General features: G+C 39.6%; 1 protein-coding gene and 4 non-coding genes across 7 annotated transcripts in view; 1 reads left to right on the forward strand and 4 right to left on the reverse strand.

Moving 5' to 3' along the window:
• The window catches only part of nedd4a (NEDD4 E3 ubiquitin protein ligase a), a 37,521-nt gene extending 25,831 nt beyond the window's left edge, over nucleotides 1–11,690 (forward strand). For all 3 annotated transcript variants that reach the window (XM_088413008.1, XM_088413009.1, XM_088413007.1), the window contains one exon: nucleotides 9,077–11,690. In XM_088413008.1, the coding sequence (XP_088269134.1) occupies nucleotides 9,077–9,176 (100 nt within the window). In that variant the 3' untranslated portion in view covers nucleotides 9,177–11,690. The remainder of the gene's footprint in view (nucleotides 1–9,076) is intronic.
• trnaa-agc (transfer RNA alanine (anticodon AGC)) lies at nucleotides 5,730–5,802 on the reverse strand. The gene has a single exon. It is a non-coding gene; the product is annotated as a tRNA-Ala (tRNA).
• On the reverse strand, nucleotides 6,188–6,260 carry trnaa-agc (transfer RNA alanine (anticodon AGC)). Its single transcript has one exon. It is a non-coding gene; the product is annotated as a tRNA-Ala (tRNA).
• Nucleotides 6,555–6,627, reverse strand: trnaa-agc (transfer RNA alanine (anticodon AGC)). Its single transcript has one exon. It is a non-coding gene; the product is annotated as a tRNA-Ala (tRNA).
• On the reverse strand, nucleotides 8,836–8,908 carry trnaa-agc (transfer RNA alanine (anticodon AGC)). Its single transcript has one exon. It is a non-coding gene; the product is annotated as a tRNA-Ala (tRNA).
• Nucleotides 11,691–14,716: the final 3,026 nt, after the last annotated feature.

Genomic DNA, 14,716 nt, shown 5'->3' on the forward strand with positions numbered 1-14,716 from the left:
ACAGTGAGTGTGAGCAATCCAGTATGTTGCACGCTGCCCTTCTTTCTGCGGGGTGACATCACAACATTGTGTAAACTTTACAAGACAATGTAGTGATGTTTTTAGGGTTTGCATAGAACATTGCAATGATGATGCCTAGAACATTACAATAATTCTGAGTGTTTAATTCTGAAGGTCTTGTTTTCCTTATCTGGTGTCTCATCCTCCTCTTTCATAAGTTATATGATTTTTTTTTCATGTAAATAACACATTTTGACTGGAGAGTAGTGCAATATATATGCGAGGATCAGCTGTTTCTGCCAAACCACTTCATTGTACAGCAAATAAGTTAAACATTCAAACATTCACACACTCCCAGAGGTAATTTACATTACATTTCTAATCACACCCTATAACTTAGCAAAACCAAACATCACTTTTCATTTTCCAAAATGATGGTGAGGTGGATTTGATCATATGTTGTGCATTCCTTGCAGCAAGTCCATTATTAAACCCTTTAGAAAAAATATGTTTATTTGAGAAACAAGACACCTACTGTATGGGTTGATGTTAATGAAGAACTTCTTATCCGTGAATCCAAGACACACTAATCACAGCAGTAATGAGCCAATAGAATGCTACTGCTATTTTTGACTCTGTTGCATGGTGTTTGACATAATAGCATGGTGTTGGCGTCCTCTAGTGGACTCATTTAGTAATTTTCCAGGAGAGCTGTATTATCACATCCACTGAATTTGTTAAAATAGTATACAGTGTTACCTCACCACGTACCGCTTCATCTTTCGCCACATCGGTGCTTTGCGTTTTTTTCCCCATTAAAAAAAAGCCATATTGCGGAGAGACGCGTTCTAAAGGTTCTCTGCGCGCCAAACAAACGAGTTAACTGTAAGTGCACATGCCACGGGCACTCCTCGACGTCGACCTCAAGTGGAGCCCATAGCTGACCGAAATTTAACAGGGAAACCAGAGTTTACACTTGAATTTCCAATTTATTACAACAACTTTGTCACATCTTCCCAAGGCTCTGCTTCGTCTTCACCATATTACTTCCGACTCACATTGTCATTCGCATATAAGCTTGAAGTTCAACAATAAACAAGATTGGCCATACACTCAGTCAGTCAGAACACGGGCGCTCTCACAAAAATGAGATTGGCTTCCTAATGCTTGTATTTTGACACTAAAGCTTTTATTCTGAAGATGTTCCCGTAGGTATGTTGTATGTTATAACGTTGACTGACTTTATACTGTACTACATGTTGCTGTGAAGTGTAGGGGATCCCAACGCATCTCACATGCGGAGCGAGCGCACTACAATTTGAGCTAATTCCCTTTCATGTAAATTAAATGACATACAAAAATTGCAAAACAAATGACTTGGAAGCAAATTGATTGGATCAATAAACTTTGATGAATTGGAAAATGTGGGTATAGATTCTATTATCTCTCATATGCTAAGCGAGGGCTCTTCCATTTGAGCTAATTCCCCTTTCATGTGAATAAGATGAAAGCAAAACTTGTAAAAGTAGCTTAAAACCAAATTGAGATTTGACCAAAAAGTGTTGATGAATTGGAGAATGTGGGCATCGATCCCACTACCTCTCACATGCTAAGCAAGTGCTCTACCATTTGAGCTAACTCCCATGTCATTGAAAAGCAAATATAGCAAAAATTGGAAAAATAGCTTAATAGCAAGCTGGTTCAACCAAAAACTTTTATCAATTGGAGAATGTGGGCATCGATCCCGCTACCTCTAACATGCAAAGCGAGCGCTCTACCATTTGAGATAACTCCCCTGTCATTGAAAATCAAAGACAGCAAAAATTGGAAATATAGCTTAATAGCAAGCTAGTTCAAACAAAAACTCTTATCAATGGACAATGTGGGCGTCGATCATACTACTTCTCACATGCTAAGAAAGTGCTCTACCATTTGAGCTAATTCCCCTGTCATTGAAAATCAAAAGTAGCAAAAATTGGAAATATAGCTTAATAGCAAGCTAGTTCAATCAAAAAACATTGCAGAATTGGAGAATGTGGGCGTCGATCCCAGTACCTCTCACATGCTAAGCGAGTGCTCTACCATTTGAGCTAATTCCCCTGTCATTGAAAAGCAAAGACAGCAAAAATTGGAAATACAGCTTAATAGCAAGCTAGTTGAACCAAAAACTTTTATCAATTGGAGAATGTGGGCATCGATCCCACTACCTCTCACATGCAAAGCGAGCGCTCTACCATTTGAGCTAATTCCCCTGTCATTGAAGATCAAAGAGAGCAAAAATTGAAAAAATAGCTTAATAGCAAGCTAGTTCAACCAAAAACCTTTATCAACTGGAGAATGTGGGCGTCGATTCCACTACCTCTAACATGCAAAGCGAGTGCTCTACCATTTGAGCTAATTCCCCTTTTATTAAAATGCAAATACAGCAAAAATTGGAAATATACCTTAATAGCAAGCTGATTCAAACAAAATCTTTTATCAATAGACAATGTGGGCATTGATCACACTACCTCTCACATGCTAAGCGAATGCTCTACCATTTGAGCCAATTCCCCTGTCATTGAAAATCAAAGGTAACAAAAATTGGAAAAATAGCTTAATAGCAAGCTAGTTGAACCAAAAACTTTTATCAATTGGAGAATGTGGGCATCAATCCCACTACCTCTCACATGCAAAGCGAGCGCTCTTCCATTTGAGCTAATTCCCCTGTCATTGAAAATCAAAGACAGCAAAAATTGGAAAAATAGCTTAATAGCAAGCTAGTTCAACCAAAAACTTTAATCAATTGGAGAATGTGGGCGTCGATCCCACTACCTCTCACATGCTAAGTGAGCACTCTACCATTTGAGCTAATTCCCCTGTCATTGAAATTCAAAGGTAGCAAAAATTGGAAATATAGCTTAATAGCAAGCTAGTTGAACCAAAAACTTTTATCAATTGGAGAATGTGGGCGTCGATCCCACTACCTCTCACATGTTAAGCGAGCACTCTACCATTTGAGCTAATTACCCTGTCATTGAAAATCAAAGGTAGCAAAAATTGGAAATGTAGCTTAATAGCAAGCTAGTTGAACCAAAAACTTTTATCAATTGGAGAATGTGGGCATCAAACCCGCTACCTCTCACATGCAAAGCGAGCGCTCTACCATTTGAGCTAATTCCCCTTTTATTAAAAAGCAAATACAGCAAAAATTGGAAATATAGCTTAATAGCAAGCTAGTTCAACCAAAAAACATTGCAGAATTGGAGAATGTGGGCGTCGATCCCACTACCTCTCACATGCTAAGCGAGCGCTCTACCATTTGAGCTAATTCCCCTGTCATTGAAAAGCAAAGTTAGCAAAAATTGGATTTATAGCTTAATAGCAAGCTAGTTGAACCAAAAACTTTTATCAATTGGAGAATGTGGGCATCGATCCCACTACCTCTCACATGCAATGCGAGCGCTCTACCATTTGAGCTAATTCCCCTGACATTGAAAATCAAAGACAGCAAAAATTGGAAAAATAGCTTAATAGCAAGCTAGTTCAACCAAAAACTTTTATCAATTGGAGAATGTGGGCGTCGATTCCACTACCTCTCACATGTTAAGCGAGCACTCTACCATTTGAGCTAATTACCCTGTCATTGAAAATCAAAGGTAGCAAAAATTGGAAATGTAGCTTAATAGCAAGCTAGTTGAACCAAAAACTTTTATCAATTGGAGAATGTGGGCATCGATCCCGCTACCTCTCACATGCAAAGCGAGCGCTCTACCATTTGAGCTAATTCCCCTGTCATTGAAAATCAAAGACAGCAAAAATTGGAAAAATAGCTTAATAGCAAGCTAGTTCAACCAAAAACTTTTATCAATTGGAGAATGTGGGCGTCGATCCCACTACCTCTCACATGCTAAGCGAGCACTCTACCATTTGAGCTAATTCCCCTGTCATTGAAAATCAAAGGTAGCAAAAATTGGAAATATACCTTAATAGCAAGCTAGTTGAACCAAAGACTTTTATCAATTGGAGAATGTGGGCATCGATCCCGCTACCTCTCACATGCAAAGTGAGCGCTCTACCATTTGAGCTAATTCCCCTGTCATTGAAAGTCAAAGGTAGCAAAAATTGGAAATATAGCTTAATAGCAAGCTAGTTGAACCAAAAACTTTTATCAATTGGAGAATGTGGGCATCGATCCCGCTACCTCTCACATGCAAAGCGAGCGCTCTACCATTTGAGCTAATTCCCCTTTTATTAAAAAGCAAATACAGCAAAAATTGGAAATATAGCTTAATAGCAAGCTAGTTCAACCAAAAAACATTGCAGAATTGGAGAATGTGGGCGTCGATCCCACTACCTCTCACATGCTAAGCGAGTGCTCTACCATTTGAGCTAATTCCCCTGTCATTGAAAAGCAAAGTTAGCAAAAATTGGATTTATAGCTTAATAGCAAGCTAGTTGAACCAAAAACTTTAATCAATTGGAGAATGTGGGCGTCGATCCCACTACCTCTCACATGCTAAGCGAGCGCTCTATCATTTGAGCTAATTCCCCTGTCATTGAATATCAAAGACAGCAAAAATTGGAAAAATAGCTTAATAGCAAGCTAGTTCAACCAAAAACTCTTATCAATGGACAATGTGGACATCGATCGCACTACCTCTCACATGTTAAGCGAGCGCTCTACCATTTGAGGTAATTTCCCTGCATTGAAAATCAAAGACAGCAAAAATTGGAAAAATAGCAAGCTAGTTCAACCAAAAACTTTAGTCAATTGGAGAATGTGGGCGTCGATCCCACTACCTCTCACATGCTAAGCGAGCGCTCTACCATTTGAGCTAATTCCCCTGTCATTGAAGAACAAAGACAGCAAAAATTGGAAAAATAGCTTAATAGCAAGCTAGTTCAACCAAAGACTTTATCAATTGGAGAATGTGGGCGTCGATCCCACTACCTCTCACATACAATGCGAGCGCTCTACCATTTGAGCTAATTCCCCTGTCACTGAAAATCAAAGACAGCAAAAATTGGAAAAATAGCTTAATACCAAGCTAGTTCAACCAAAAACTTTAATCAATTGGAGAATGTGGGCGTCGATCCCACTACCTCTCACATGCTAAGCGAGCACTCTACCATTTGAGCTAATTCCCCTGTCATTGTCAATCAAAGGTAGCAAAAAATGGAAATATAGCTTAATAGCAAGCTAGTTCAACCAAAAAACATTGCAGAATTGGAGAATGTGGGCGTCGATCCCACTACCTCTCACATGCTAAGCGAGTGCTCTACCATTTGAGCTAATTCCCCTGTCATTGAAGAACAAAGACAGCAAAAATTGGAAAAATAGCTTAATAGCAAGCTAGTTAAACCAAAAACTTTAATCAATTGGAGAATGTGGGCGTCGATCCCACTACCTCTCACATGCTAAGCGAGCGCTCTACCATTTGAGCTAATTCCCCTGTCATTGAAAATCAAAGACAGCAAAAATTGGAAAAATAGCTTAATAGCAAGCTAGTTCAACCAAAAAATTTATCAATTGGAGAATGTGGGCGTCGATCCCACTACCTCGCGCATGCTAAGCTAGCGCTCTACCATTTGAGCTAATTCCCCTGTCATTGAAAAGCAAAGACAGCAAAAATTGGAAGAAGTGCTCTACCATTTGAGCTAATTTCCCTGTCATTGAAAATCAAAGGTAGCAAAAATTGGAAATATAGCTTAATAGCAAGCAAGTTCAACCAAAAACATTGCAGACTTGGAGAATGTGGGCGTTGATCCCACTACCTCTCGCATGCTAAGCGAGCGCTCTACCATTTGAGCTAACTCCCCTTTTATTAAAAAGCAAATACAGCAAAAATTGGAAATATAGCTTAATAGCAAGCTAGTTCAACCAAAAAACATTGCAGACTTGGAGAATGTGGGCGTCGATCCCACTACCTCTCACATGCTAAGCGAGTGCTCTACCATTTGAGCTAATTCCCCTGTCATTGAAAAGCAAAGTTAGCAAAAATTGGATTTATAGCTTAATAGCAAGCTAGTTGAACCAAAAATTTTTATCAATTGGAGAATGCGGGCATCGATCCCACTACCTCTCACATGCAAAGCGAGCGCTCTACCATTTGAGCTAATTCCCCTGTCATTGAAAATCAAAGGTAGCAAAAATTGGAAATATAGCTTAATAGCAAGCTAGTTCAACCAAATAACATTGCAGAATTGGAGAATGTGGGTGTCGATCCCACTACCTCTCGCATGCTAAGCGAGCGCTCTACCATTTGAGCTAATTCCCCTGTCATTGAAAATCAAAGACAGCAAAAATTGGAAAAATAGCTTAATAGCAAGCTAGTTCAACCAAAAAATTTATCAATTGGAGAATGTGGGCGTCGATCCCACTACCTCGCGCATGCTAAGCTAGCGCTCTACCATTTGAGCTAATTCCCCTGTCATTGAAAAGCAAAGACAGCAAAAATTGGAAGAAGTGCTCTACCATTTGAGCTAATTTCCCTGTCATTGAAAATCAAAGGTAGCAAAAATTGGAAATATAGCTTAATAGCAAGCTAGTTCAACCAAAAACATTGCAGACTTGGAGAATGTGGGCGTTGATCCCACTACCTCTCGCATGCTAAGCGAGCGCTCTACCATTTGAGCTAACTCCCCTTTTATTAAAAAGCAAATACAGCAAAAATTGGAAATATAGCTTAATAGCAAGCTAGTTCAACCAAAAAACATTGCAGACTTGGAGAATGTGGGCGTCGATCCCACTACCTCTCACATGCTAAGCGAGTGCTCTACCATTTGAGCTAATTCCCCTGTCATTGAAAAGCAAAGTTAGCAAAAATTGGATTTATAGCTTAATAGCAAGCTAGTTGAACCAAAAATTTTTATCAATTGGAGAATGCGGGCATCGATCCCACTACCTCTCACATGCAAAGCGAGCGCTCTACCATTTGAGCTAATTCCCCTGTCATTGAAAATCAAAGGTAGCAAAAATTGGAAATATAGCTTAATAGCAAGCTAGTTCAACCAAAAACTTTAATCAATTGGAGAATGTGGGCGTCGATCCCACTACCTCTCACATGCTAAGCGAGCACTCTACCATTTGAGCTAATTCCCCTGTCATTGAAAATCAAAGGTAGCAAAAATTGGAAATATAGCTTAATAGCAAGCTAGTTGAACCAAAAACTTTAATCAATTGGAGAATGTGGGCGTCGATCCCACTACCTCTCACATGCTAAGCGAGCGCTCTACCATTTGAGCTAATTCCCCTGTCATTGAAGAACAAAGACAGCAAAAATTGGAAAAATAGCTTAATAGCAAGCTAGTTGAACCAAAAACTTTAATCAATTGGAGAATGTGGGCGTCGATCCCACTACCTCTCACATGCTAAGCGAGCGCTCTACCATTTGAGCTAATTCCCCTGTCATTGAAAATCAAAGGTAACAAAAATTGGAAAAATAGCTTAATAGCAAGCTAGTTCAACCAAAAACCTTAATCAATTGGAGAATGTGGGCGTCGATCCCACTACCTCTCACATACTAGGCGAGCACTCTACCATTTGAGCTAATTCCCCTGTCATTGAAATTCAAAGGTAGCAAAAATTGGAAATATAGCTTAATAGCAAGCTAGTTGAACCAAAAACTTTTATCAATTGGAGAATGTGGGCGTCGATCCCACTACCTCTCACATGCTAAGCGAGTGCTCTACCATTTGAGCTAATTCCCCTGTCATTAAAAAGCAAAGACAGCAAAAATTGGAAATATAGCTTAATAGCAAGCTAGTTGAACCAAAAACTTTAATCAATTGGAGAATGTGGGCGTCGATCCCACTACCTCTCACATGCTAAGCGAGTGCTCTACCATTTGAGCTAATTCCCCTGTCATTAAAAAGCAAAGACAGCAAAAATTGGAAATATAGCTTAATAGCAAGCTAGTTTAACCAAAAACTTTTATCAATTGGAGAAAGTGGGCATTGATCCCACTACCTCTCACATGCAAAGCGAGCGCTCTACCATTTGAGCTAATTCCCCTGTCATTGAAAATTAAAGACAGCAAAAATTGGAAAAATAGCTTAATAGCAAGCTAGTTCAACCAAAAACTTTAATCAATTGGAGAATGTGGGCGTCGATCCCACTACCTCTCACATGCTAAGCGAGTGCTCTACCATTTGAGCTAATTCCCCTGTCATTGAAAAACAAAGACAGCAAAAATTGGAAAAATAGCTTAATAGCAAGTTAGTTCAACCAAAAAAATGTATCAATTGGAGAATGTGGGCATCGATCCCACTACCTCTCACATGCAAAGCGAGCGCTCTACCATTTGAGCTAATTCCCCTGTCATTGGAAATCATTGGAAATCAAATTGGAAAAATAGCTTAATAGCAAGCTAGTTCAACCAAAAATGTTATCAATTGGAGAATGTGGGCGTTGATCCCACTACCTCTCACATGCTAAGCGAGCGCTGTACCATTTGAGCTAATTCCCCTTTTATTAAAAAGCAAATACAGCAAAAATTGGAAATATAGCTTAATAGCAAGCTAGTTCAACCAAAAAACATTGCGGAATTGGAGAATGTGGGCGTCGATCCCACTACCTCTCACATGCTAAGCGAGTGCTCTACCATTTGAGCTAATTCCCCTGTCATTGAAAAGCAAAGTTAGCAAAAATTGGATTTATAGCTTAATAGCAAGCTAGTTGAACCAAAAATTTTTATCAATTGGAGAATGCGGGCATCGATCCCACTACCTCTCACATGCAAAGCGAGCGCTCTACCATTTGAGCTAATTCCCCTGTCATTGAAAATCAAAGGAAGCAAAAATTGGAAATATAGCTTAATAGCAAGCTAGTTCAACCAAAAAACATTGCAGAATTGGAGAATGTGGGCGTCGATCCCACTACCTCTCGCATGCTAAGCGAGCGCTCTACCATTTGAGCTAATTCCCCTGTCATTGAAAAGAAAAGACAGCAAAAATTGGAAAAATAGCTTAATAGCAAGCTAGTTCAACCAAAAACTTTTATCAATTTTTGTAAAGTGCTCTTTAGTGTGACGTTCTTCTCTGGACTGTAATCATGATGAACTTTTGTCCTTCCTTTTTTTCTTTTTCAATCAAGCTTCAATCGTTTGGACCTTCCACCCTACGAGTCCTTTGAGGAACTGAGGGAGAAACTTCACATTGCCATCGAGAATGCACAAGGCTTTGACATCGATTAGTCAGTTCATTCAGCGACATGAAGCTCGAAGCCATGTGGCTTCCGGGATTTGTGACGTTCCAAATCATAGCCAATGGCTGTGAGATCCATGAAGGACTGTCAACTCAACGAACGTTTGGAGTAGCAGGTGTTCTATAGCTACTGTTCTGAAGTTTACAAATCTGAGTCTTTTCATCTCATGTGAAATGACAAACAATAAGCACGACACCAGAGCCATTATAAAAGCTTTTAAGGGTGTCTTTGAATTTCCACCCCATCTGTTTATTCATCCTTGTAACTATTTTGAAACTTGTTATGAACCATTGAAATTGATTTTTTTTTTTCACCCAAGGTAGATTTAAATCAATTTATATTTTTTAATGGCCATTTGGGGGCCAAGCAGCGTGGGACCCTGTGCAAGCATTTGCATTATTCCGACCCTGCAGGAGACTAACATAACCAAACAATATGCTTCATACCTTTCACCTCGCCTTTTTTGAACCCTGTCCTACTTCACTTAAGTAAAGTAAGGTAATGTACAAAGTAAATAATTATTTATGTAAATAATACAAAAATCGTGCGTCCGAGTGTGGAACCACTGCCCGCTTTCAATAGTAATTTAAAAAAAACTAATGTGATAGTGAATTCTTTCAGTGATGCCTTGAGATACAAGTTTTATTTGTTCACTGACCACACTTGTAAGTCAAAATGTTCACATCTCAAATTCGTCTTTCCATACTGAAATGGATGGACAAGCAATTACGTATAACATCCTTCCTACACAAAAAGAAAATTATTTGATTGGGGGAACGTGGCTGGGCACTAATATTAGTGTCATTGATTGACTGCAAATAGAATATAAACAATTACACAGTTATTGTCACGCCCGTCACTTCAATTCAATGGCCATTGTGCCGCTCCTTCGGGTTAGCATGCTTTGGCCAGCTCAGGGCCGTAATAATACACACACACACAATATGAAGACAGTTCAACTCAGGAATTCATTCTGATATTGGTTTCTCTTGTCAGAGGATAAAAAATATAGACCAGTGAGTATTTCTTTTTGTGTAGGAAGGATGTAATAGAGGAATTGCCCAGTTATGTATGTTGCTCCACCGTGGTTGTTCAAATATTCATTGCTTGAAGGGTTGCAACACCACCGGAGATCCTGTTAGCATTATGCTTACAGATTTAAAGGCGGAGTTGTGTAATTGTATTAAACACACATTTGTTTAATTTTTTAGGAAACACCAAGGTTTGTTGTCGCATCTCAATAAACACACCAGTCTTTTATCTCAAGACACCATTGTATTCTTAAATTAAAATCTACTCCAACATTGAAGTCCTTTTGCCTTAAAACAGAAAATGATGTTCTCAATGTCAAATACTGTAACAAAGTTCAGATTGTTTCTATTAAGTTGTATTCATGTTATTACATCATTCATTCCAGTATATTAGACACCCTGAAGTGGGACGCGTATGCGACTTAAAGAGAAAAAAACGTGCGGGTTATGTGCAAACCAGCCAAGTATATGTGTAGTGAATGGTTTAAAATGTACCAATGCTAGGACCAGCTCAACTATTTCTCGTGCAGAACCGTGTCCAGTGTACAGATGCGAAGAGGTTTGAGTATGTTACTATACTATGCATCGTATGCCTCTTTTATTACACACACACACACACACACACACACACTGTTGCCTCCTACAAAATGATGAAGCTTTTTTAATGACAGCGACAAGTCACTCAAAGCTGAAAAGCAGTCGTTGGTGCACAGCTACAAAACTAATACAATATTTTAATAAATATTAATAAATATTTTAATAAAATTTTTCTTCATGCTCATTGCCATGATGACGTCTACTCTGTGTAAAATGTTTGAAACGTCTTTTTTGCCGGGCGCTCGCTTGCAAAAACCCGTTGCGACTCATGACTGAATCGTTTATCAGGAGTCTAATTGCGGCGCTCGGCTTAAAACGATGTTCATGTGCATTGACGAACCGCGTACTATACATATCATACTGTTTATTCAAGATAGCGTTATCATCATGTGGTATAGGTAGTAAGTTCATAAACGATGTTTCGTCGTTTTCGGTTCTCGTCGCGGACAGCAAAGCTATCCGACGCTTGCGCACTTTGTTCGTAGCAACGAGTCTTACTTCTGAACAGCCACCTGCACACTTCTTGAAATGATCCTCAGCATCAAGTGTACCTGTTGAAATGTTTACATGTGAACATTGCTGAAATTAAGCACATTCTCTTCTTTATTGAAAATGACATTGTATCGCCTCTTTTTTGTCATGGATATCCTTTTTTCTCGAATCCTCAAAAGTACTGTTAAAAGTGCATTTTGCCTGAGATTATAACAAGTGGAAAATGTCACCTGTAAGTGCATTAAAGTGCATGCTAGGTAATGTATATTAAAGTACTTTAACGCGTGGAATGTTATGTAGTTTTCCAAACTAAAAATTGCTTTTAGCACATCAAACAAATAGAGATATACTGTATTTCACTAATAAAGAAATGTACAAAACAACTTCCCCTCCTTTTGTGAATGTATGTGAATGCTTTCTATATGTGAGAAAGAATGGATTCATTTTACCATAGTTGCAGAGGGTTTTGTAACTGGTACCACTGCTCCAGTGGCATAGCCGGTTCTTTTTCAGTGGAGTGGCCAGGGTCAGAGAGGCAGGCCGGTGTGTGTGTGCGTGCGTTTCAAGTCACACAGATGGTTGGGGCCATTTTGCGCACAGTCGAGCCTGCTTTTGAATGCGAACCGCTTTTAAAATCTTCTATCCATCCATCTTCTAGTCGCTTCTCCTCACAAGGGTCGCGGGCATGCTGGTGCCTATCCTGGCTGACTTGGGGCACTGAGGTGGGGGACATCCTGCAATGGTTTGCCAGCCCATTGCAAGGCACACTGGGTCAAATAACAACTCACACATCCAATCGCACTTCAGGACAATTTAGTGTGTCCAATACACCTGCCGTGTATGTTTTTTGGAATGTTGGAGGAAGCCGGAGCGCCTGGAGAAACTCACGTGGGCTCAGCGGGAACGCGCGAACCCCACACAGGCAGGCCGGAGCAAGCTAAACTCGAACTCTTGCCCCTTACCTGTGAGGCGGACGTGCTAACAGCTGCACCACCCAGCCAGCTTTTAAAAGCTTGATGACACTATTTCATCCATGGTACACATGGAAATGTAAAATTGCTGACTTAGAACACAAAATGTGTTTACTGTATATAATGTATTTTCATCTTGATGGTGGCCATGTAATGAGTGCATCAATGTGTCTGATTTTTTTTTTTTTACATGTCAGTCCTTATTCAAACTAAAAACATTTTTGACCAATTGACGCTGGAAAAAAATAATCATAAAATCAATTGATCTGGAACATAAACACCACTACCTTAAACATTTTGATCTGAAGAACAAGGTATAAAACATTGTGCTGATTTTTTTCCAAATTACAAATCATTGTTGAGCTTTAGAAAAAAAATGACAGTGATTGAAAAATTTGGGAACTCCCGCACACACTTTGACAAAGCACCACTGCCACCTAGTGTCGCAGATGTGCAATCACATGATCACATGGCTTTTCCCCTAGATACAAGAAAGCTTTCTATAGAGCCATTTGGTCATTTTTCAATAACCATGACATCCAGTTTATAAGTTCTGCGTTACACCCTTTGTCCTAAAACAGGCATGTCCAAACCCGGTCCTCGAGGGCCACCTATCCTGCATGCTTTTGATGTTATCGTCATCCAATGCAGCTGATTCAAATGATCAGGTTTGTTGTCAGGCTTCCGCTGCGCTTGCTGATGAGCTGATCATTTGAATCAGGTGTGTTAGGAGGACAGAAACCTCCAAAACATGCCGGATAGGTGGCCCTCGAGGACTGGGTCTGGCAGAACACGCCTGTCCTAAAAAGTAGGAGAACTTCAGTTTATTAATAAGAAGTTACTAGTATGGTCAAACTGTACACTTGTTGACAACCAAACGTGTATAAAAGCAGTACTACATGTAATGCTTCACTAGTCATACTGCTAATGTGAAAATGTCAACTGCAGCAGTTTTGCATCATTAGTAACATGCAGTTGTCTTATGGTGAAGAAATGATCATGGAATATGCGACTGCTGTTTTCCAACCAATCAAATTCCCCCCATGTTGTTGTTCCGCCTCACTCCTCACATGTTTACCATTAACAAGCATGCTGTGGACTCTTCCACATCTTCGCGGTGGGAACCTTTTGTGTGCTCGGGCCATATATTTTCCAGTGCCCCCCTTGATGTGGCACTAAAACAACCTTCCGCCCCCTTCACAAGGGTCAGGGGACAGGTCACGCACGATTCAGGCCGGCCTCTCGGACACAGCTGAGGTCACCGGGGGATGGGCGGGGGCGGCCCCGCTGTCAGGCGGCCTGCTGGCCCACACCCCCCCAACAACCTCACCGCCATTCATAACTCGATTTTTAACTTTTACTTCATTGATCTGGACCTCGGGGAGGGGCCACATCCGCCTACAGTGTGTGCCATATTTTGGGATTGGGAAGTCACTGGCAGTACAACAAAATACACACACAACAAACATAATGTATAGCTAGCTAGCTAGCTAGCTAACCTCTCACCAGCAGTGTTTGCAAAGCCCTGAGGAGGTAACTTGTGCAGGGTTTATTTTGCTCTGAGATGGTGCGCCGAAGATATAAAACTAATATGGTCTTTGAACTTGCTAAATTTTTACTTTTCCATTGAGCCATCGAGCAACTTTTTAAAGTGAAGCAATGTCAATGTCTGCCATTTTTAACACTTTGTAAATGAATATTAACCTCCAAAGTTGAGCAGTGCTAATGCGTATATACATATTATATACTGTATATATATATATATATATATATATATATATATATATATATATATATATATATATATATATATATATATATATATATATATATATATATATATAAACACAATGTGCAATTCTTGGTTTTATGTTTGGTGTGATAGCTCATTTTTGGAGAATTGCTGTGCCCAAGTGTTGCCTGTTCCAGCGTGAGTTCACTTACCGCTATACTTGTATCAAAGTTTTTGCATCTCAAATATCAGTGTAAGACGGGTCACTTGTTTCTTAGGTGTTTTTTGCTTCAGCGAGTTATTTTTCATCAACTGTGACTATGTTGTTTTGATAAAGTACAAGTTTTGCCAGTGCCATGTATATTCTATTTGTTTTTTTCTAAGTAGAAGACAATAGTTTAGCTGAATGGAACAGCCTCTTTTTTCTGTTGTTGTTGTTTTTTGTTTTTTTTTAACAAAGTACGTATACTTAAGTGGAGTGTGAATACTTTAGCCCCTAGTGGTGATTAATTGGCCACCCTAGGGAGAGTCTGGCTGATGGCGGTTGAGACTCTTTCCCACATTATGTAAGCAGGAGGTCAGCAGCCCGCTGTGATGCCTAAACCACTTATGTGTTTGTTTAATACAGAGGTTACATGCTTTAAATGTCACTGCCGTACTGTACGATCATTGACCAACAAATAGTATGTTAAACAGTGTTTTCATT

Source organism: Hippichthys cyanospilos, chromosome 4 (assembly GCF_059441005.1).
Source record: "Hippichthys cyanospilos isolate Australia breed blue-spotted pipefish chromosome 4, RoL_Hcya_1.0, whole genome shotgun sequence".
Lineage (NCBI taxonomy): Eukaryota > Metazoa > Chordata > Actinopteri > Syngnathiformes > Syngnathidae > Hippichthys > Hippichthys cyanospilos.